Source organism: Poecile atricapillus, chromosome Z, assembly GCF_030490865.1.
Source record: "Poecile atricapillus isolate bPoeAtr1 chromosome Z, bPoeAtr1.hap1, whole genome shotgun sequence".
NCBI lineage: Eukaryota > Metazoa > Chordata > Aves > Passeriformes > Paridae > Poecile > Poecile atricapillus.
Genome location: NC_081289.1, coordinates 29,256,945 through 29,279,232, shown reverse-complemented (window position 1 = coordinate 29,279,232; position 22,288 = coordinate 29,256,945). Strand labels below are relative to the sequence as shown.

The following is a 22,288-nucleotide window of genomic DNA, read 5'->3' as shown; positions in this document are numbered from 1 at the left end:
AACTATTTAGTAATTGAATGTCGCAAAGATGACGACAAAGATCTTCAAACAGGCCCAACCCACACAAAAAAATGCAAGTTGCTGTTGAAATAGTAATGAAGCAACAAGTTACAAGGCTGTGTGGGATGCCTCTCTGATATCCTCCAGCATCCTTACCTATGGATGAAGATTTTTCTGTTATCAGTTACTGATTGTCTCATTCCAGGGAAGGGCTGTTTTCCATTTTGATTTGAATGCTGATCCTCTAATCAGCTGGAGAAAAGGAGTCACTTATATAAGCCAAAGAAAAGGAAATGCTTCTGCAGTACAGCTCACATGAATAGCTAGGGCTGAGTGCTGTTTGGCTCCTGAAATCCAGCTTCTGCATCTTCTCACCCCATTTCTTTAGGGCTGTTTTGACTGGAAGGAGTGGGAATTTGGGAGGCTTTCCTCTTCTGACTGGCTTTTTTCAAGGCAGTCGGTGAAGGCATGACTCCATCTTCAGACAAAGATCTCAACGGGCTAGATAAACCCAGCTTTGTGGTGAGTCTGCTCTCTGAAGGGTAATTCTTGCATAAACAGGTGCAAACCCTGTGGCAGGAGGAGAACGGGAAAGCGAGGGGCTCAGGCTGCTGCAGTGATTTTGCTGTGTGGTAAACTTCTGTCTCAGCTCTTACCGACACAAATCCAAAGAATGATTTCCTCACTACAGCCCCTGCTGCTGCTGCAGACTCAGCATGCTTTCTGCTCTCTGGCACCCTTTTAACTTCTTTTCTCTCCACTATTTCTAAAATGATAATGTAGATGAATGTCAGCACAAGTGTATCTGTACTGAAAAGCAAGTGAGTTTGTGGCTGTGTTCCTGGGTAAAGCATCTTATGTATTAATTAGAAAAATTAAAATAGAAATTTAGCCTGGTTAAGACTGTGTTTCTTTGGCTTTTGGACTTATTTCTAGTGAGATGAATTGTTAGAAAGGTGGGTGAGGAAGGGATTTGGGTGTTATCTGAGGAGGACACCCTGTAGAATTATAGAAATGTAGTAAAAGCTGTAAATGATGTGCCAGTCCAGGGGTGTGTGGTACACTGAGAATGCTGCTAGCTATAACAGCCATGGGCAAGGTCCTGGGACATGGAAGCCCCTTTCCTATCCCAAAGCAGGGATCACCTCTGTTAGAAACAAAAAACTGCTTATTTTCTGTCAGCAGGTGTGAAGGAGTGGGGTCCTGCAAACATCTTGCTACCTTGGTACAGACCAGCTGCCTGTGCTACCGTGGAGGAAGCATTTAACCTCCTAGTGTACAAGTCCCACATTTCTTGGGTAGCTCTGGATGAGCTTGCTTTGTGCAGTGGGGGTGCTGTGGCCAGAGCCTCAGGAAAGTGCTCAATCAGTTTTCTTTCATTTTTTTTAACAAGCTCTCCATTTTAACTTGTTCTGCCATAACACATACCAGATTTGTGAATTCTTATGGTTTGAATTACCCTAAAGAAGGTAGAAGACAAAGGTCTTTTACCTGTGGTTCAAGCAGTTCAGCTCCTCACTGACTTCCTGATGCACTTCTTTAAGACATGATTGAGGACCCTTGTGCTGTGACTGGCACATGGAAGGTGTACTAGTTCCCTGCATTCATGGGAGCAGCTGGGATGAGAACCCCTAACACTGGTTTCCATTCCCTGCTCCAGACTGCTCCTGCCTCGTCCTCCTGCCAGTATCTCAGCCTCACAGGCTGGCTGAGGTTGGAATGAAACTTTGGAGGTCACCTTCTCCAAACTCTTGTTCAAGCAGGGTTGCCTAGAGCCAGCTGCCTAGAACTGTGTCTAGACAGTTTTTTAGTATCTCTAAGGACAGAGAATCTAGAACCTCTCTTGGCAGCCTGTGCAGTGCTTGGTCACTTACAGCAAAAAATGTTTTCAGATTTTAAGATGGTACCTCCTGCATTTCAGTTTCAGTCCAGTGCCTCTGCTCCTATTTCATCCTGTTATCTCCACTCCATCCTTTTCCTGATGATCCCTGCTCACTCCCCTCCAGCTCCTGGGGAGAACCAGGCACTCATGTGATGGTCATGCGGGGCTGTTACTGGCTCTGCCTGGCTGGAATATGCCTCCTGGTTAATATGGGGAAAATTGCAATGAAAAGAAAGGAGCTTACTGCTGTCTGCCTAGCTTAGCATTTGTCTACCCGTGGTGTTATTCAGGAGTAGTTGTCCCCAAATAACTCCATGCATGGGCAGTCTTAAGTACTTTGGTGTACATTTGTTAATCCATGGCTCAGGCTCTCTTGTTCTGAAATGAAAATGTCTGCACAGGGAGTTATTAAGGAACACCTTTTGGTCTTGAAGTTCATGCCTGAGTCCAGTTTGAATTAACTCTGCCTTCACCTATCTATTTTGAAGTATCTGTAATGCTCCCAGTTTGCCTAGGCTGGATAAATAACACTGTGTTTGTTAAAGAGGCTTCTCCATCATAGCTATCCTGTAGCAAAGTCTCAGGCTTTAAGTTGTTAAGGTAGTTTATTTGAGTGGTACTCCAGTAGAAACAGCTCAACCTGGGTGATGCTGGGGAGGGATCTTGAACAAAGAAATTAATGGGCAATTGTACTCTTACAACCTGAGTTCCCTACCCCTCACACAACCATTCAGATCAATAACAATATTAGGATCTGGGGTCTTAGGGATTACATGGCCTGTTATCAACAGTGTGACCTAAAATGGGACTTCAGAGACTCAGCCAAGAGAATGCAAACCTGGAAGTTCCAGGCAAATGAATTCAGTGATATCTGCCACACCTGCAAAATTTACAAAAGAATGCAACAATAATTTCATGTCTCTGTTCCTGACCACAGCACTACCTGTTTGCCTCCATCAGTAGGTAGGCTGGGGGAATTACTGCAGACACTTTGCTGTTGTGTTGGGTATTTTGGTGTCTTCAGGTTCCTGCAGAACTTGGAGGATAAAAAAACAAAAAGAAGTTTGGTGCAGACAAACTGGTTAAGCTTCTCCAGACAGCAGGTTTCTGTTCCTGCCTGATAGAGCTGGGCACCTCAGCTCAGAAAAGCTCTCTGCTTCCAGGATGCTGAGAACTTGCTGGTTGGAGATGGGTCAATGAAACAAATACTTTGGGATCTTAATTAGCTTTTGCATCTGGCTCTACATGTTGTGGTTTCCCAGGCAGCCTCCCTCCACCTTGCATGTGTGCGTGTGTGTACGCACAGGGGTGAGAGTGGGCTGGAAGGAGGCACAAACAACAAGGAGAATGTGCTCAACTTAAAAGCTGTGGCAAATGAAGCAAAGCACTACTTTGCTTTTCTTGGCAAAATGCATCTTTATATAAATAAACTCTGAAAGGTGTACAGCTCCCTGGGAAGCCCTGGGGCTTCTGGATGCCTGGGAACAGACCTGAGCCTTCCTGGGTAGCAGTTTCAGCCAGCTCCTTCAGCATGGATGCTGGGATTTCCCATCTACTGGTGTCCCTGTGTTTCATACAGCTCCTCTGTAGGAGCAGGGTTTTCTAGTAAGACAAAAGGCAGGTGTCTTTATCAAGGCAGAACACTGGTACAGGTGACCATAAGGAGATTGAAAGAAAAGACCAAGGAAATGAAATATAAAACATGCTTCTACTCAGTAATTAGTGGCAGCCGGGTGTTTTAGGCATATTTTATAAAATATGTCGGTTGGGTGGAATTGCCAGGAGGTACAGAGACCAGAGGACAATGCAGCTTTCACTGACAAGCCCACTGCACATTCTTCCTTGCTTCTGGTTGCAGTATCTTCATCCTTAACTAGATTTTAATGACATTAACACACTTTGTCTGGATGTCCCTTTGAGATTGAGACACCCTCTAATGTTTCTTCAGGCCTAGACACACCAGCACATACAAAAAAATTCCAGATGTGTTTTGAACCTCTGTTTTAATTTCCCCTCCTTGGTATTTTTTTTTTTTTCTTTTTTTCTTTCTTTTAATATCGTGGCATTGTTGAAAGCTACACAGGAGGTATTCCTGCCAGACGTGGAGCGTGGCTGCAAGAAAGGTGGCTGCTGGGTGGCTGCACGGCCAGGCTGTGGCTAACAAAGTGTCTCTCCTGTTGTCTAGGGTGAACATGGGAGCCACTGCCATTCCTCACCAGCTCATGCTGCCTGGGGCCCAGAGGAAGGTGGGGGCACTGGCCACAGTGGGACCAAGCTTGCCTACACTGTCACAGATGTGCCTCCCTGGTATCTGTGCATCCTGCTGGGCATTCAGGTGAGACAGGAAAGCAGGTAGAGGCTGGGAGTAGGTGAAAGTTACATGGCTGTTCAGCCAGTTAATTGGGGTGAAACCTGAATTTGGGAGTGCTTTACTTTCACAGGGCTTGAGTGGAGCTCTGAGGCTGGATCTTGGCTCAAGTCCTTTGGTCCACATCCTGAGCACTGACTATTATCATCATGCCCATGGCTACATTGCACCCTCTGAAGTGCAAATGGTCAGTCAGAGTGCTGGGACTGGGGTCAGATAGTTAATAAGAACATGTTGGGTACCTTGGCTGAAAGTAGCCAAACTAATTTCTTCTGCCTTCCCATGGCACCAAAAACTCAGCAGCAGGGCACACAGAGCTTTGGCTGGTCTTTGCCCAGGTGTGTTAAATGACCCAGTGCCACCAATGCTGTGCTGGGTAGGAAGCCTGAGGGAAAAGAGACCTCAGAGTCATTAAGATAATGACAGACTGTGCCTGGAGGTTGGTGGAATTCTGTACTTCGTTTCCTTAAATGGAAATTTAGAGTGTATCAACTTAACACATCTGCATCATACTTTTAATATAACATGCCTGAAATGAATAAAGTGTGTTTCTGAGTGCCACCAGTTCCACCACTGCAGTTCTGTGCTACAAAGTGAGAGCAAACAACAAAGGTTAATAATTAAAACAAAAATGTTTTAAAAATTATTTTCAGATTTAGTCATTAACTACAGGTCACTGTAGAAATATGTCTGTGACTCTTCTGACAAATACAATGCCCAATTCTTCCATTCTTTGGCACTCACTTTTTTATGATTAATCCATAATTGCACTGTGTGAGAAAAGCTACTGATGGCAAAAATCATGTAGCTCCAAAGTGCCACCTTCTTCTGTCATCCTTTGTGGTGCAAATAAGATGGACTGAAATATTTGCATTCACTTTGCCTGACTGCTCTCTCCCTGTACCTGGGGAGGTCCCCAGCTTCCTGGAAAAGTATGTCCAACAGCTTTGTCTGCAGGTGTTGAAGATAAGCTGGTTGTGTCTGACAGTGGCCTGGGAAGTCCAGAGCACTAGGAAAGGTCTTTGGACTTGTAAAGGAGGAGACTTTTCAGTGGGTGCATTGAAATTCTTGTAGGTGCTTTGGAATAGCCCCTAACTGAGCATTAAAGCTCCCCAAAAAAAAGGAGAGAGAATGGGAAATGCAAGTGTCACCCAAGCACAAATCTGTGAGTTCTCTCAACAACATGGTAATAACATAGAGCCAGTCCTGTGTCCTTCTTCACCCAGTCTTTCTCTGTGGCTCCTAGCACTTCTTGACAGCCATGGGAGGTCTTGTAGCCATCCCGCTGATCCTCTCCAAAGGGCTTTGCCTCCAGCATGACCTACTGACCCAGAGCCACCTGATCAGCACCATCTTCTTTGTCTCAGGAATTTGCACCCTTCTGCAAGTCCTCTTTGGAGTCAGGTAGGCCAAATGCAAGAAGTGGGAATGTCACTTAAATACTCACTTAAATAAATTACTGTGTGCTAGGCCACCACCCTGTTATAGAGTTTATCAATGAGTCGTTTGTTACCCTTGGGCAATCAGGGTCCATGCCAAAGCACCCTGAAACTGCTGACAGCTTTACCGGGCTACCTTGCTGTCCCAAATTTTATATCTCTGATACTTCATATACCTTTTGTTTGGCTTACAAGGAATCTTCCTCAAAATAATAAAGCATTGCAACATGCAGGAAATGTACCTGCTTGCTCCTTACTCCAGGGATCCTCCAGCTGAGGCAGGAGCCTTCTGATTTGTACCTGGGGTCAAGAGAGCACAGATTCTACAGGAAACTCTAGGGGAGGGGATAATTAGATGAAATTGAAGTCCATCTGCTACCACTTAGGGACTCAGGGAAGAGTTCAGCAGCATGTCCTGTTAAGTGATGCCGTTTCCCATGCTCAGGGATTTGTGGCATAAAAGGTAAATTCTTTGCTGATGAGCAGCCAGCAGTGAGATGAGCATGGAGTTGCCATTCAGTACCCAGAAAAAGAAGTATTTAATGAGAGAGATGAATGCAAGTACTCCCCTTTTCCAGACAGACCCTATATCTTTGCTGACCTTGAAAAATTTCTTCTCTTCCCCTTGTCGTAACTCTGGGCTGTCTCTCTCTCTTTCCACAGGCTGTTTTTTTCTCCAGCATGGTGGGAACCTGTGTTTCTTGCTTCAAAGACAAAAGTTACACATTCTTTGGCTTATGAATCTGAGGGACTCTGCTTAAAACTCCTGCCATCAAATCACTCATCAACTGCTAGCTCTACAAAATGTTTTTCTTCCTCCTGCTTCATTCAGTATTGTAATTTTTCTTTCTCTCTAAGTCTTAAGAGGTGTCTGTAGACAAACTTCCTACCTTGTTACAGGATTAGTGGAGGAAGGAGGAGTGGAGCACCTTGACCACAAAAAACAGAGAAACTGGTTCTTCATCCAAATTCAGCCTGGAGTGCATGACCATCACTGCTGGTGCAATTCAGGCATTCTGAGTTCTCCCAGGCACTCTCCAAAACATGCCTCTGTGAATTCCTGAGAGCTGTAATGTTCCCTGCTCTCTGTTAGCTGGAGATGAAAGAGTAGCAGAGAGCCTCTCTCTCTCTCCCATGGCTGAATAGCTAATTGAGGTACAACAGATCAAATTAAGTGGTAAGGAGTTGTTCCCATGGGATAAACTTGAATGGCTTTTACTGTGCTGAGGGTGCAATTGCCTTGCTGCTGACCCCAGCTGTAAGACATGAGGACATTCATAAAGCAATAATCAAGGGAAAAGCTGACCCACTGCACCCTGCAGCTCAGTCATGTTACACAGTGTGAAAAAGCAGCAGTGGGTCCTAGACAGTCACTGGAGACACTATCAGAGGCTCCTGAGGGGACACACAGGTCATTTGATGTTATGATGAGCCCTTCTTAGTAAATGCTTGGACATCATATACTGATTATCAGAATATAATATTGCCTTCCCTATTTCTGTAGCTTTCCCTCTTGCAAACCCCACAGGAAAGAGTCCAGTGTGCCACATAAGCATTACCTTGGCACCCCATTCTCCTCTGAGCCCACCCATTCCAACACTGGCTGTGAAATGTCCTAAGGACCAACACAGCAGGAACTATAAATCTATTGTTAGATTCTAAGGCATGGCCCTGGGCCTTCTCTTTCTTTTTGTTTGTTTTTTTGTGCCTTGCCCAGCAAAATTGTTTCAAAGCTTTGACAGTGCTTCAGTTATGCATGACTAGTATAAATATTTGGTTTAGGTGACAGAGACATGGTCTGTTGCAGTTACAACATCTCTTATTTCAAGAATGGTAGAAATGCCTCTGTTTCAACAGAGGCACCTTGAAGATTTCCTTTGGCTGTTTCAGGGATGCTGTACCCACCCTCAGACAGCTTAGGATTTTTAAAGCATACTAGAAGAGTGGTTAAAAAAACTTGCACTTCAGTGGAGGCTTGTGTGGGGCTTTGAGTTAGGCCTTTTAGGTCTTTCTTTGTTTCTTTCATGCATGGCAAAAGAGGCTGGTGTAGCTCAAAAGGGCATTGCTCTGCTGTATAAATCTCTGCATGAAGCCAGAGCTGAACTCCTTGGGAGATGAAAGCTCCTTGCTAGCCCGAGGGATTCCCAGAGGGAGAGATAGTCTAAGCCAGGAGACATGTGGTGTGGGAGGAGAGCCAAGGTCTCACCCAGTCAGTGCCCACAGACCCTTCCGTGCAGGTTTCCTTCCTAGTTTCAGTGGAAATGCAGAAGAGGAATTTGCATTAAAACCTGGTGTACTGAAAGTCAAGTCACATTTTCTGTCACCCTCAGACTGAGGATTGTTGTGACATTGGAGAGTAGTTAGTGCATGTCCTTGTGTGCATGAGCATGTAAAGAGTTGTGAAGAAAACCAAAGCAGCCAAAGAGGACAGAGGAAGCAACTGGATATTGGCAATACTGATGCTAAGCTTTTCTTCAGCATCTCACCATCTTTCTTCCTTGGTCTTCTCCCTTCCATCAGGTTTTTCCTACTCTGTGCAGGTCTGTGGTCTCATCAGCCATTGAAAGTACTATTTTTTCCTTAATATGGGGTTACAGGGTTGGACTGCAGCACCAATGTGCCCCTCCATTGCTGCTATTTGAACCTCAGCTCTTGCCCCATGTCATTGCTCCTGCATGCAATGGGCAGCAATTCCTAACCATGGTCAGTGAGAGTGACCTGCCACAACAATTCAAAAGATACTGTCAGATGCCACAGGCAGACTGATTTTTAAATTCATTTTTGCTTTCCTTTCTCTCACCCTTATGGAGCGGAGTTTCTAGCATTTTCACTTGCCATTTTTTCCCTCTGCTTTTCTTCCAGGCTGCCTATTATTCAAGGAGGGACTTTCACATTCCTGACCCCCACCTTGGCAATGCTGTCTCTCCCCACTTGGAAGTGCCCTGCCTGGACACAGAACGCCACCCTGGTGGATGCCTCTTCACCAGAATTCATCCAAGTCTGGCAGACACGGATGCGAGAGGTATATTACATTTTCAGTGGCACCTGCTCTGTATCAGGGCTGTTGCTTTCAGTAAAGTGCCTGACCATGTAGTGGCCATCACAGCTGGAGAAACTTCTATTCCAAATGAACCTTGGCCCTCATGCTGTTGTAGTTTCCTGATCATCTATTCTCTATCAAAACTGCTGCTGAATGGGGGACATGCAGATCTCCTCATGTGATTTATGTCCTTGCAAAGTCTCCACTGGTCCAGTCAAATCCCTTCTCCATAGAGCATGGTTAGCCTAGAAGAAGAAAGGGAGGGAAAATATTTTCAAGGAAAGAGCCCTATCTAAGCACAGGAAACGTAGTAAAAAAAATGCAAGGCAAAACCTACTTTAAATATTAAGGAAAAGGGCATTCTTAGGTAATAAAAAAGGAAGAGGAAATGTCAGGGGTCTCACTGCCTTATTCTATATCGATTGCCTTTATCAGAGCAAGTGACTGAATTTGCCTCTGTTGATCCATTTGTTGGTGTGCTTTCCAAATCACTTGGGAAGTGTTGAAAGCTCATTTGCTGAGCAGCACAGGCTGCTCTCTGCGATGCACATAAATCTATCACAAGGGCACCGCTGAAATCTCCTTTCAACCTGGGTCATTCACCCTGTGTTTCTCTTCCCTTTGAAGCTGGGGAAAGGAAGGTGCTCAGCACCACAGAGGTCCCAACCTGGGCTTGTCACCAAATCTTCGAAGGCAGAGAGCAGCCACACCCCTGCCTGAAGCTGACACTGAAGCCAGCAGCATTTCAGAATGTAATTGCTGCCTCCTTGGCAGTGATTGTCAAACACTGGCAAGTTCAGGGTGAGGAATGTGTTCCCAGAGTGAAACTGATACTCAGGAAAAAAAAGAGGCTGTGATGAGTTGCCTCCCCCATCAGCGTGCTGAAGAGAGCCAAGCCCTTCCCAAAAGGGAGATCAGTAGATACCATGGCCCTGCTCCTGTTTTTGGGGCAAGAGCTTTTCCCCTGTCTTGTGGCAGCAGGCAGGAGAGTACAGGCAGGTGACGCATGCTTGGGTGGCTCAAGAGGACTGGGAGGAGGTGATCTCTGGAACAAAATTAGCCCTGGTGAGGACTTAATCCATCAGCCAAGCGGGCAGCTGCTGTGTTGCTGCTTTGGTAGTCCTTCCCACATGTAATTCTCAGCCGGGTTTTACTGTTGTCAGCAGGAGGCCTCTATGCCAGTCTGTCACTGGAGACTGAGCCTGGCTCTCACGCTGGATTTGCACTGATATAAAGAAAAGGCTCAACAGCTGGAGCTTCTTCCAACCTCAGTTTTCATCTTCCATTTTTCCAGGTGCAAGGAACTATCATTGTAGCTTCTTGCTTTCAAATCTTCGTTGGATTTTCTGGCCTGATTGGATTTCTGATGAGGTTCATCGGCCCCCTGACAATTGCCCCCACCATCACCTTGGTTGCACTACCTCTGTTTGAGCCGGCTGGGGATATGGCTGGGCAGCACTGGGGCATAGCATTCATGTAAGTCTCACATCTCTGTGGGAAACTGAGTACACAAATCACCTGCCTCTAATATGAAACCAACCGACACAGTCTGTAGCAGAGTTCCCCTGGGTTCAGGTTTATTTGTTGAGCACCAACATGTGACAGGCTTGTGCAAGACAGCCATGTGACAGTCATTCTCCTCCAACCCCCAGGAGGCTAAATCCCTCAGCAACAAAGCAAAGCCCAAAAGTGAGTTTAAAAACCCTGATTTTTGTAAAAATCCAAAGTTCAAAGGTCAGTAGAGATACAAGCCTTTTCCATGTGTGTGTGTGTGTGTGTGTGTGTGTAGTCTCTGTCATAGTTGTCTGCACACACTGTCTTACACACCCATTATTTAAGTTTTAAAGACATTCCTAAAATGACAAAGCTGAGCACTCAGAGTTAGGTGTCTATGTTGAAATAGCTGGTGCTTTATGTATTGTCTTCACATGAGTAGGAGGAATTGTTCCCTCCAGAGAGGACCTAAGGGGGTCTGGAAAGGCCTATTTACATATGTAGCTTTGTAGCAGTGAGTGCTCTTTTAGGGATATTTGTGTGCTTGCCCCTGTGCATGACTGCAGACTGTGGCAAAATTTCCTTGGTATTTCAGAAATGAATTAGAAAAGGAGAAATGCCACTGCATGGTTGCCTTGCAGACTTAGCACCTTCAGCTCCCTAATGTAGACTTCAGCATGGGATAGCATGCAACAAGAGTAGGTTGTTAACCTTTCTATGGGTTACTATCCTGTTATTTGCCGCTGCTTTCAGAGCTGATTTTGGAGACTTGGGACACAGGCTTGACTGTAGCCCTTGGAAGACAGCACATTGTTGTGAGGACATGCTCCAGTACACTTCTCTCCTGGTCTCTTCTCCTCCCTGCACCTGCCCTCCCAGTACCCTAAAGCCACTTCTCCTTCACCAGCTCCTCACCCAACTAGTCTCTTTCATCAGCACCTCATACAATTCCAAACCCTGCCCAAAACCCAGCTGTCTTTTCACCATTGTTCCATCATATTCCTGGCTTGTTGTCCTGTTCTCCAGCTCTAGTGATTTGTCCTAACTCCTTATCTTAGCAAATGTGAATTTTCCTTCTCAAACTGTATGTTTCTATATCTCCTTTCTCTGCTGCTCTTCTCCAGCCACTAGCTCCCAACCTCAGACTCACACTTGACCTCTTTGCCCAACTGTGCCCCCGCATTAATGGGGTCCCAGTCCTTCAGCCTGTTCTCAGCCCAAATCACCTTTCTGTCCTGTTCAGTTCTGTCCCATCTTCCACCCATGGTAATCCAATTCCTTTCTTTCCTGACTCAGACACCTTAGCCCCAGCCTGATCACTGTGCTCTGAGCCATCCCAGCTGTGGCCTCTTTTGCTGCCTTCTCCATACTCCATGGGTGTTGTTAGTGAAAGAGGGAAAGCAGGGATGGAGAAAGAAGAAGACATGAGCCATGTGCTCTCAGGGCTGCTGTTCACCCCCACCACATCCCAGAGCTCTTGTGATGGAAGATCCCCACTACTGCCTCAAGAAACTTCTCTAGTGTGTGGTGACTTACTCTCTGGTGATGATGCACATACAGTTAATCACTGGGCAAGGCCTGGATATACTCAGAAGATTCAGAATCTTTATGGTCTGCAAATGTGAAAACCTGAGATGTTTCTGCTGACCTGGAACCTGGAGTCATTGTTGCAGACTGAGCATACCTGAGCAGATTTTTGTGAGAAACAACAATATCCCTTGCCCCAGAGAACAGGTTCTACTAAATCTCAAATTTCTGCTTCAGGTCATAAAAAGATCCTGTTATTGCCTAAGGCAAAATGACCTTTTGAATGCAGGCTACATGCTATGTCTATTTCCTGAATGTCACTCTTTGAAATAGGTTTGATACATATTTTTCAAAAAATATTTGCCCTGAGGCAGGCATTTTTCCACAGAAATTTTCATCCTGGATGGGTAAAGTTATGTAAAACTATAAGCAATTGAAAATAGAGTTTGTTAATAGAATGTGTCAGGCAACCTGAATAATGAGCAGTGAAACTTCCCTAAGACAGATGAGGGTTCTGTGGTGAGTCATAAGGGCTGCTGAGCACCTTTGTTCATGCAGATGCACAAAATGTGCACTCTCACAGTCCGTCTGGACTCTGTAGCATTAGAAACCACAAATGGAAACCAGCTCCTCCTCAGACCTTTTCCCTCCAGTCATCCAGTGCTTTGAATTGTGTATGTCATGGAGTGCCTTTGCAAAGAAGTGAGGATAGAGTTTTCTTTGCACTGTTGGAATTCTGCCTGTCCCTGACTATTGCACCTACAGTTCATCACCTTTTCACATGGGGAAAACTACCAGTTTTCCAGTGAAGTCAGTGCACTTCAGCTGGTGCAACTGATTTCTCACCAAATACTATCCAGATGAATTCATTCAATGTATAAAATTTACATTTGTTATAAAATAATGAGGGGGCCTTCAGAGGCCTGGCTGACACAGGAAATGTCCATGCTCTTCCACCAGCTCAGCAGTCAAAGTGGGATGCCCAGTCCCTGCCCTCTCCCCATGTGTGGTAGCCTCCAGCTTTATCTGGTTGGCCTTTCTGGGCAAAAGGCACATGGGGGGCAGGCTGTGCTGCTGTTCACAGATGTTCACTACACAAGGGATGGGAGAAGAGCTGAACCAGCAGTTGCTTCCACCAGCACGAGCCCCAGGTGCTGCCAGGAACACACGGGAACACCCCTGCCGGAGAGGGCCCGTCCATCGCGCAGCCCTCGCAGACAGAGAGCCGTGCTCTGCCCTTCCTGGCTGGCTGGGAGGGCTCTGTGGGCACCATGTGCAGCCCCACAGTCCCACCATGTTTTTTTTTTCTTTCAAAACAGGGATTTGCACAGCCAAACCAAATCCTCTTCTTTTACTCTGTGTTACAGGAGCTTTTTGCCCCTTGAAGAACAGCACAGGTAAACCTGAAATCAGGAAACAGTAAATCCTTTATTTCTAGTACATCTGAATTACACAGGCAGAACCTGAACCTTGCGTGTCTGTCAGGTCTTTCTTTTACTTAGGAGGCATTTTTAACCTTTCTGCAACTGTGTCATATAGATGCACTACCTGGGTTGTCAGTTGTGAAACAATAAGGATAAAAGAGTTATTTGCAAATATGTGGAGCTATCAGGAGATTATGATGGAAAGCTTGTTCCATGTCTGGCTTGGTGGAGTGGGGAGCTACCCTCTAATGCTGAGAGCCTGTTTTTATAGGTCCTCTGGAGTCCTGGGTTCTTGGGTAACAAGTGTTCACTTAATGTGGGGACAGGTGGGCAGCTGGGCACCCACTTTGTTTATGGTCTCATTTTCCCTCCTTCTAGGACTATTTTTTTCATAGTTCTGTTCTCTCAGTACTTGAAAGATGTTACTGTGCCGCTGCCATCTTACAAGAGAGGCAAGAAGTGCCACTTCTCTCCAATCTACCTCTTCCAGATCTTTCCGGTACGTTGGGGTTCCTGGATACCAGGGAATTGTGACAGAAGGACTGGCCTCACTCACCCCGGGCTGCCTGGACTCTTTCCACTCGTGTTAGTGCTTCCCAGCTGAGCCTGTGTGGCAAGGGGCAGAGGGGGAAAAGCTCCGCACGGCCCTGATCATTGGGAGGGAGGGAGGGAGAGAAGGAGGGAGGGCCACCAGGAGGTTCTGCTGCCTCTTTGCCTCATTCCACGTGCAGGGAAAAGGGTCGGGCGGGGGTACCCTAGCTGTGAAAACTGCTGAAGATGCAGCCATACCCTAACCAGCCCTCACCGCTGCTTGTGCTGGCCAGGTGCTGCTGGGGCTCTCGCTGAGCTGGCTGCTCTGCCACGTGCTGACAGTGACCAGCGTCCTCCCTGCGGCCCCCACTGCCTACGGCCACCTGGCCCGGACAGACAGCCGTGGGGACGCCCTGTCACAGGCTCCCTGGTTTCGGCTGCCCTACCCAGGTACCGCTGCCTCCTCTTCCCCATCCTGCCTGCTCCTGCTTGCACCTCCACTGATGACGATCAGGTGGAGATGAAATGTCAGAAATCAGGCGAACACCCACAGCATTCCTGCTGCCCTTCCTCCCCCGGGGCAGATTTCAAGGCAAAAGTGCCCCACTCACTTAAACCGAGCTTTTTGCTTCCAGGCCAATGGGGAACGCCAACGGTGAGCCCGGCCGGGATCTTTGGCATCCTAGCCGGGGTGATTTCCTCCATGCTGGAGTCCGTGGGGGATTACTACGCCTGTGCCCGGCTGTGCGGGGCCCCGCCGCCGCCGCAGCACGCCATCAGCCGCGGCATCGGCGTGGAGGGCATCGGCTGCCTGCTGGCTGGGGCCTGGGGCACGGGCAGCGGCACCACCTCCTACAGCGAGAACGTGGGGGCCCTGGGCATCACCAAGGTGAGCCTCGCTGCAGCGGGGTGGCCCTGGTGCCTCCCGGAGGGCTCCCCCGCGGGTGTGTGTGTACAGGAGAGCGTGTGCGGGAGCTGGGCAGTGATCTCAGCACACCTCCCGAAAGGCGCTCTGGAAAATCGTGCCTTGGCACGCTGCTGACCAGCACCGCAGCGCTACAAATGACTTAATGGAGGTGGGCAATGCTTCCCTTTCTCTGCTTCTGGCCTGCATAGGGAACTAGTGCACTCACTCGTGGCACCTGGCCTGGGTAAGGCTGAAGGGATGCTACATCTGAGCTAACCTGGACAGGTGTGGAGAGGGAGAGGAGAGGGTGAATATTTAATAGGCCTTCAAATTCCACAACTTCTATAACCCGAGGATGGCAATCACGTGAAAGGTAGACTGTTTCTTCAGGGTTATAAAATGTGAGAGCAAAGGTTTGTGTTTTTATGTCTCTATAAAGTTTTGTGAGCCCCTTGAGTATATTAATTGCACTTATCAGGGAAAGAAATTTCCAGAGATAAGCTTGATAATCAGATCATAGATTTTCACTAAGCTTTGCAGCCAGAGGATAGGCTGACAGACGTCTAGCTGCTAACTGGACATTTTCAAATCATTACCAAATAAGTGATTTCGTGTCAGAAGAGCTGTGAGTTCAATAAATAAATGCACTTTCCTTACAGCTTTCACTCTATAATGCTTATTTTACTGGATTTTATAAACGTCACTCACAATAACCATTTTTCACTCATTGCAGTGTTAGCGTTTGAGGTGGCTGCCCTAGAGCACCAAGGGCTGTCTGGATGTCTGCATGGAGCCCAGTTTAGTCTATCACCACGTGTGCATTGTCACTAGGAAGTCTATGCATAATAACCATCTACCTGAGCTAGTTCTTTCCTGATGGGTAGTTTGCTGCATGCATTGTATGTATGGGATGCTGCCCAAATTCATAATTACTAGATTATAGGACATATATTCTCACAATGTATGCTCCAGGAGGACTTGCCATACTTGCTGATTCAGGAGAGATATTTCCGTTGGATCCCACCTCTGCTCACTCTGTCCACACTTGAAAGAGCTGAAAATAGTGTCATCTCAGTCAATTTAAATCAGTGTAAACACTCTGGCTGGGGACAGATGGGGATGCCGAGAGCACAAGGCAGATTTAATTTCTTTTTTAACATGGGAAACACATTTTTCCGTAACAAGTGGAAACACAAGGGACTTGTTTCCTCTACTTAAACAGAGAAGTTCAGCACCACCTGAGAAATTTTTGGAGATCTCAGATACATACAGGGGCTGACAGAGAAGGCGAGGAGAAGCTGCTAGAAGCTGCCTGTTGTAAGATGCAACATCTTACGTGACACCAGGCACCAACATTTAAACTGCTTGATCAGGCCCAGTATGCCAGTACTGAGAACTCCTTTCCAAGAAAAGGAGAATTTTAAAGAGAGGTAAAGGCCTCAGAGTGACCACATATTGTCAGGAACCTTGTAGTTTCTTCAGCCTTAAGAAAGAGTACTGATTTGATTTGATTGTTTTCCTGACATAATTGAAACAAACTCCAAACTAGTGGCTTTAGCAGAATATTGTCACAGTGCTATCACTGGATTAGGTCTTTTGCCCTTAAGGCCAACTCCATATACATGGTAATTCAACATTTTAGCAAATTGAGACTGAATCTTTGTTCTAATCCTGGAACAAATAGATCAGTTGGTTTTTATTAATTAACATTTAGATCGTAATAGTGTCACAAGGTTTTAAGGCAAAGAGTACAAAAAAGACCTGAAGGCAATGCATGATTTTATTTGGAAACTCCACACCGAATAATTTTCATTTATCTTTCAAAAGCAAGAAAGACTTAAAATATTTTAAAGGGACGTGTTTAAGAAATATTTTAAAAGAGACACTATTAGTTACTGAGAATGCTTTCGTTGAAAGGATTCAAAAAAAGCCTGTCCTGTAATTAGACATTCTTCAGATATTTAAAGGGAGGGATTAAAATATTTAATTGAATTAGAAAATGTTTGCAGAGGATTATAGAGTTTCCCTGACACAAATATTGTAAGTTTAGCATGATTCTTTAGGCAGTCCAAGTTTTGGTGTGAGCAAGACACATCTTGACTAGGAAGTTTAATAAATATTACTGCTTTCCTTTTCACTTTCCATATAAATGTCTCTTTCAACCCTTTGTTTGGCAGATACTCTTTTTCTTTCCTATTCATATGCTCTAGCAGATCTGAATGAAGGACATGGCTTGGTGCTTCATCCCATCTTTGTTGTAGTGCTCAACCAAGGAAAGGCCACCCTGACTCTTCCTAGGGGAAGAAATGAGAGAAAAATGGTTTTACTGAAGACAGACGGGTGATGAGAGATAGGGACAGATCAAGAGACTTCCTCACTTCTTACTCTTATTGCTTGACCATAGAAAGGATATATCAGAACCCAGAGCTCAGGATGGAGTAGCCAGCCAGCTCTGGTCTCTGAAATCTTGGTCTCCAGGGAATGGAGGGATCATTGTGGGACACCTCACTGGAAGTCATTTCTGGATGGCAATCCAAACCCTGGTGGAAGGATTGTCCAGTGAATTGACTGGGGGTTTGCAATGCCAGGAACAAGCAAGAACAAGTGGGGATTACTGTGCTCTTAATTTAATTGTTTTTATTTCAGTTTAATAGCAAACTGTTGAAGTTCTGTCAATAGTAGGGAGAGGATAACACTGAGTAAATAGGTCTGGTGCTCTCAGAGTGCATTTCATGATAAATATTTATGGTGCACAAATACTGATGCTTCCTATTCAGTGTCAGTATCCCAGCTCACCAGCAGCTGTATCCAAACCTGTTCCTGAACATGCCATGGAGTGCTGGGGCCAGAGCTGCCACACCTGTCTGACAGGCTGGTGCTGGAGCCTGCTACCCCTCGCCTTTCCCTGCTGGTCAATGCATGACTGCCTCCTCTTCCTCTTGCCCCAGGTAGGGAGTCGAATGGTGATCATTGCTGGTGCCTGTGCCATGCTCCTGAGCGGCATCTTTGGGAAGGTTGGGGCAATGCTTGCCAGCATTCCCATCCCTGTCATTGGAGGCATGTTCCTTGTGATGTTCGGAGTTATCACGGCAGTGGGGATTTCCAATTTACAGGTAATAGCTGTGTGAGCACTGCTTCATCCCTGCTGAAGGGGACTTAATTTCATTGAGACAGAGAATCACAGAAAAAGCTGAGTTGGAAGGGACCCATCAGGACCATTGAGTCCAACTGCTGGCCATGTGCAGGACACCCCAAGAGTTACACCATGTGCCTCAGAACATTGTTCAACGCTTCTTGAGCTCTGTCAGGCTGGTGCTGTGACCACTGCCCTGGGGAGCCTGTTCAGTGCCCAAACACTCTCTGGGTGAAAAGCTTTTTCCTGATATCCAGCCTAAACCTCCCCTGACTCAGCTTCATGCCATTTGCTGTCACAGGTTATGAGGGTTAAGAGATCAGTACCTTTCCTTCCTTTTCCCCTCTTGAGGAAGCTGCAGACTGCAGTCCCCTCAGTCTTCTCTCCAGGCTGAACAAGCCAAGTGACCTCATCTGGTCCTCATATGGCTTCCCCTCCAGACCCTTCACCATCCTTGTGGCCCTCCTCTGGACACTCACTAATAGCTTTATATCTTATATTGTGGTGCCCAAAACTGCACACAGGACCCCCAGTTTTAAGTCAGCTATAACTACACTGCAGCAAATGTAAACATTTATGTTGGCAATTCCTCAGGTAAAAATAAGGGGCTGAACCCAGAGGGGCTAAATCACAGAGGGCTCCCTGGTAAGGGCAGGGCTGGCTGGGACTGGGGGCTGCAGGATCATAAATGCTCCAGCAGCACCAGGACTGGGTCCATTCCCAATTCCAGTGTTTGCATCCCACCATGTCTCATGAACACAACAGTAACCCACAGTTTTATGCATGTAATGTATGAAATTTCTCTGTGCAGTATACAGATATGAATTCCTCAAGAAACATCTTTATCTTTGGATTTTCTCTCTTTGCTGGCCTCACAATTCCCAGCTGGGCAAGCAAAAATAGTACGCTGCTGGAAACAGGTAAGAAGTGACATCAGAAACATTTTCTGTAGCATAATACTGAAGGAAATGCTGATCAGATAAATCTCTTAAAATAGTTTTTCCTGATAAAATGCTGAAACCTGTGCTTTGACTGTTGCCTGTTGTGTGAGGGCTGTTTTTGCCTTTTGCTCTCATGCACAGCCGTGGTACAGAAATCTCTGCTTTTTGTCAATGACTGCACCTCATCAGATTCTTCTTGGGCTAAGGATTGCAGAGCACTTCCCTGGGACACATTCCTGGGGCAGGGCAAGAGAATACTCCGGGGCTGAATCTTGATCAAGGTTCTCAGTGAATGAGGCTTTCTAATGTGCTCATACACAATAAAAATGCTGTGCTTTCAAAATGCAAGAGCATACTCCTCTACTAAATTCCATCAAGATCACTTTATTGAAATTTTCAGTTCTCCAACAGCTGGCCTTGTGTGACTAATGTCTACATCACAAAGGCCAGAGTGTCCTTTCTTAAAGCATATGTGGTCTGCTGGGTGGGCTGATTAAAGAGCTGGGCCCACAAACCACATGCTCTACAGATGCTCTATCAGATGCTCAGTGCCACTGGGCTTTGCCCATGGCCATCAGCCCTCCAGGGGAAACATCACACCTGATGAACTTGTGGTGAAATCCCATGCTAAATATACTCATATTTCTTTGGGAACTAAAGCTCATGCTCCTGTGGGGAGCTGTTGGGTGTTACATTGTGGAGGTGCTGAATGTGTTTGGAGCAAAAGGTGGCTTTTTCTCGGACAGTGCTGGGGTCTGCTGTGTTAATAGGCTCTTAATGTATTTATGAGCCATCTCCTGCCCACTGTGGGTCTGTGCATAATCATGTAGAACAAAACTGTAGGTCTGAAACTGGCTGTGAGATCATTCTCCCTTCCACTGCCAAATCTTACACTCAGCTTTGGATTTGCAAGTCTTGTCCAAGCAAGCATGCAGCTTGTAGCTTCTTGGCACCAGAAATGTTGCTGGTAAAACAGGTAAAATGCATCTTCCTGCACCATGATCTAAGGCTTTTTTTCTGCTAGGAACCATCCAGCTTGACCAAGTGATCCTGGTGCTTCTCACCACTGGCATGTTTGTGGGTGGACTTCTGGGCTTTATCCTGGATAATACCATTCCAGGTAGGATTTGCTGAAATGAGCTGCTAGTTTGTGCCTGTCCTAGGGCTTGTTCCTGGTATTTTCATCTTCGTGACTCCTGTTCTATGGATAGGAGTTGTGCTAGCAGCCATGAAACACTGTGTGACTGCACTCCTCCCAGAGAGGCGTGAGGAACAGGATGAGAAACATCACTGAAATGGTCCTTGTCTGGAAAACAGCAGCAGCTTGTCAAAAATTAAATAATTTGTCAGGAACAACCCAGGCTGAAGAAAAGGTTTGTTTGGCAAATAGGTCTTTCAGGGAAAATGCCAACCTAAAACGATGTTGCTGGTTAAAAGAGAGAGGAAAGCAGCTATAAGAACAGGAAGTAGCCAACGTGTGCCTGTATGGGAGCTGCTAAAACTGAGGCTGAACTAAAGCCACAGCAGTGGAAAGCAGTAGGAAAGACTGGTGATGAAAGACAGGCCACCTACAGCTGGCTCTCACAGGCAGCAAAGAGCCTTGGGTTTCCATCTAGCATGGGGAGGGAGGGCATAAGAATAGGAGAGGAAACCCTCTTTTCTGCTGCAGGAAAAGAGCAGGAAGGAAGAACACTGTTTACAGAACACTGTTTGTTACTGTCTGAGGCTTCTTGGAAAGCCAATCTCCCTTTGGCTCATTAATTTTCCTCTAGCCTTCGACTGTCAGCTCCTCTGGGCAGAATTGACAGGTATGCTCACTCACTTTCCCAAGAGATACTTTGCTGCCACAGCAGTTACAGGCACTTAGGAATTCCTTTGGATAGGGTAAATACCTGTGACTGACTAGTAACTGCTAGCTAAATCCTCCCTGAAGTGTTTGGGCAGTAACACCCTGCACTAACCTCTTTGAACAGTTTTTGGATCTTCTATGACAGGTGAAAACTTGGTATACATGATTCCCATGGAAAAAGTGGAGAAGGCTGCTTATCTGGAAGCTGTTGCAGGAGAAAGGGTGTTGTCTGGAAGCTTGTTAGTAAATATTTGTAGAGCTCTTTGGAGCTGGAAGGGTTCAAGTAGAAGGGATTTGTATTTTGTACTGGATCTGCTGGGATTTGAGCAGTGGGTGAGGCACAAAAAGCAGCCCTATGCTCTAACACCTGCTGTTTTAAACACAACAATCTCACTTTGCTGTTGCAGGAACACAGGAGGAGCGGGGGCTCCTGGCATGGAAGCAAAGCCATGAGGGAGGGACGGAGAGCTCTCAGCTCGTTTCCAAGGTCTATGATCTTCCGTTTGGCATAGGCACCAAATATTGCAATGTCTCTTGGTTTCACTATCTCCCTGCTTGCCCCAAAAGACTGTCTTGTGACAAGAGAATGGATGAACTGAAGGCTGCTGAGCAGAAAAAAAGTATTAAAGCAAGCTTAGAAAGAAACTCTGAGATTGGTGCTGATACAAGGATATAAACACCTGGCCTGCAAATGAACTCATCTCAGAAGCAGAGGTCTGCAGCCCCCATCATCTGAGCATGAGCTGGCAGCTGTTAGAGGGGGGAGCAGGAGAAGGACAATGTCTTCCTCTTCCCAGCTCTGCTGACTGCACCACTGATAGTCTTGAAGAAGTAATTTTTTCTTTCTCTCTTCCTGCCTGCTCACTTCTAGGAAGAGCCTAATCCCTCCTTGGGGAACACCAAAGCCCAAGAAATGCCTAGGAAAGATGTTCTGTTTCCTTCCTTTCAGTGACCCTTGGGCACCCTAAGGGGCAGCTGGTCAGCTGAAGCAGAAAGGCTTCCTGTGCCCTGATGTAGCAGCTGAAGGAGGCAATGGAGAAAGCATCCCTGATGTGAGCCCTGTACCACTCTCAGGCATCCCTTGGGTTGAAGTCAATCCCCAGCACCCTAAAGCAACACTCACCTCTCACCTTGGCCAAGGGGAAGGAGCAGGTGCTCCTAAGTCATGATTCATTCTCATTCCATATTCCCATCATTTAGCCAGCTAAGTGAGTGTTGCTGTAAGAGAGGCATCTAAAGTTAATGAGATGGATTGTCTTCTGAACCTGTCTCTTCTGCCTCAGACCACAAAGGGACTCTAGAGACCTTAGTTAGGTTCTTGACCTAACAAAAAAGAACAGCTTCACTGAAATGTATCCCACCTTTGGAGTGCTGGGAAGAGTCTCAGATGAACCAGTTTGCTGTAGGGCACCCTGCCCTACAAAGATGAAGGAATCCTCATCAAATATAAAGAAGAAAACACTTCTGCTCACAATCGTACGCATCCCTGTGCTACTGCTATGTCCTGTGTGCCCTTGCTGTACCTGTTTGCTCTGGTATGGTGATTGGGTGGTGACAAGCTCTGTCACTCTGGAAAACAGGTGTGCATCACATGTGGTCCTGGTTGCTGTAATGTAGTAACTGGTGTAATAATAATGTAATAGCTGGTTGCTAAATGTAATAACATTGTTGCTGTAGGATAAGCTTGTGTTTCCTTCACTGAGATTAATACTTGCTTTTTGTATGTATAATAAATAATAAATAATAAACAATG

The 22,288-nt window shown here is 46.2% G+C and overlaps 1 protein-coding gene across 4 annotated transcripts in view; it reads left to right on the top strand.

Moving 5' to 3' along the window:
* Positions 1-22,284, top strand: part of LOC131573682 (solute carrier family 23 member 1-like) — a 34,064-nt gene extending 11,780 nt beyond the window's left edge. For 2 of the 4 annotated variants that reach the window (XM_058827872.1, XM_058827871.1), the window contains exons 2-13: positions 389-522; positions 4,068-4,217; positions 5,497-5,654; positions 8,552-8,711; positions 10,024-10,205; positions 13,553-13,673; positions 13,999-14,155; positions 14,341-14,594; positions 17,561-17,725; positions 18,557-18,665; positions 19,711-19,806; positions 20,943-22,284. In XM_058827872.1, the coding sequence (XP_058683855.1) occupies positions 469-522; positions 4,068-4,217; positions 5,497-5,654; positions 8,552-8,711; positions 10,024-10,205; positions 13,553-13,673; positions 13,999-14,155; positions 14,341-14,594; positions 17,561-17,725; positions 18,557-18,665; positions 19,711-19,806; positions 20,943-21,211 (1,875 nt within the window). In that variant the 5' untranslated portion in view covers positions 389-468 and the 3' untranslated portion in view covers positions 21,212-22,284. The remainder of the gene's footprint in view (positions 1-388; positions 523-4,067; positions 4,218-5,496; positions 5,655-8,551; positions 8,712-10,023; positions 10,206-13,552; positions 13,674-13,998; positions 14,156-14,340; positions 14,595-17,560; positions 17,726-18,556; positions 18,666-19,710; positions 19,807-20,942) is intronic. The other 2 variants (XM_058827875.1, XM_058827876.1) reach the window with 1 other exon arrangement.
* Positions 22,285-22,288: the final 4 nt, after the last annotated feature.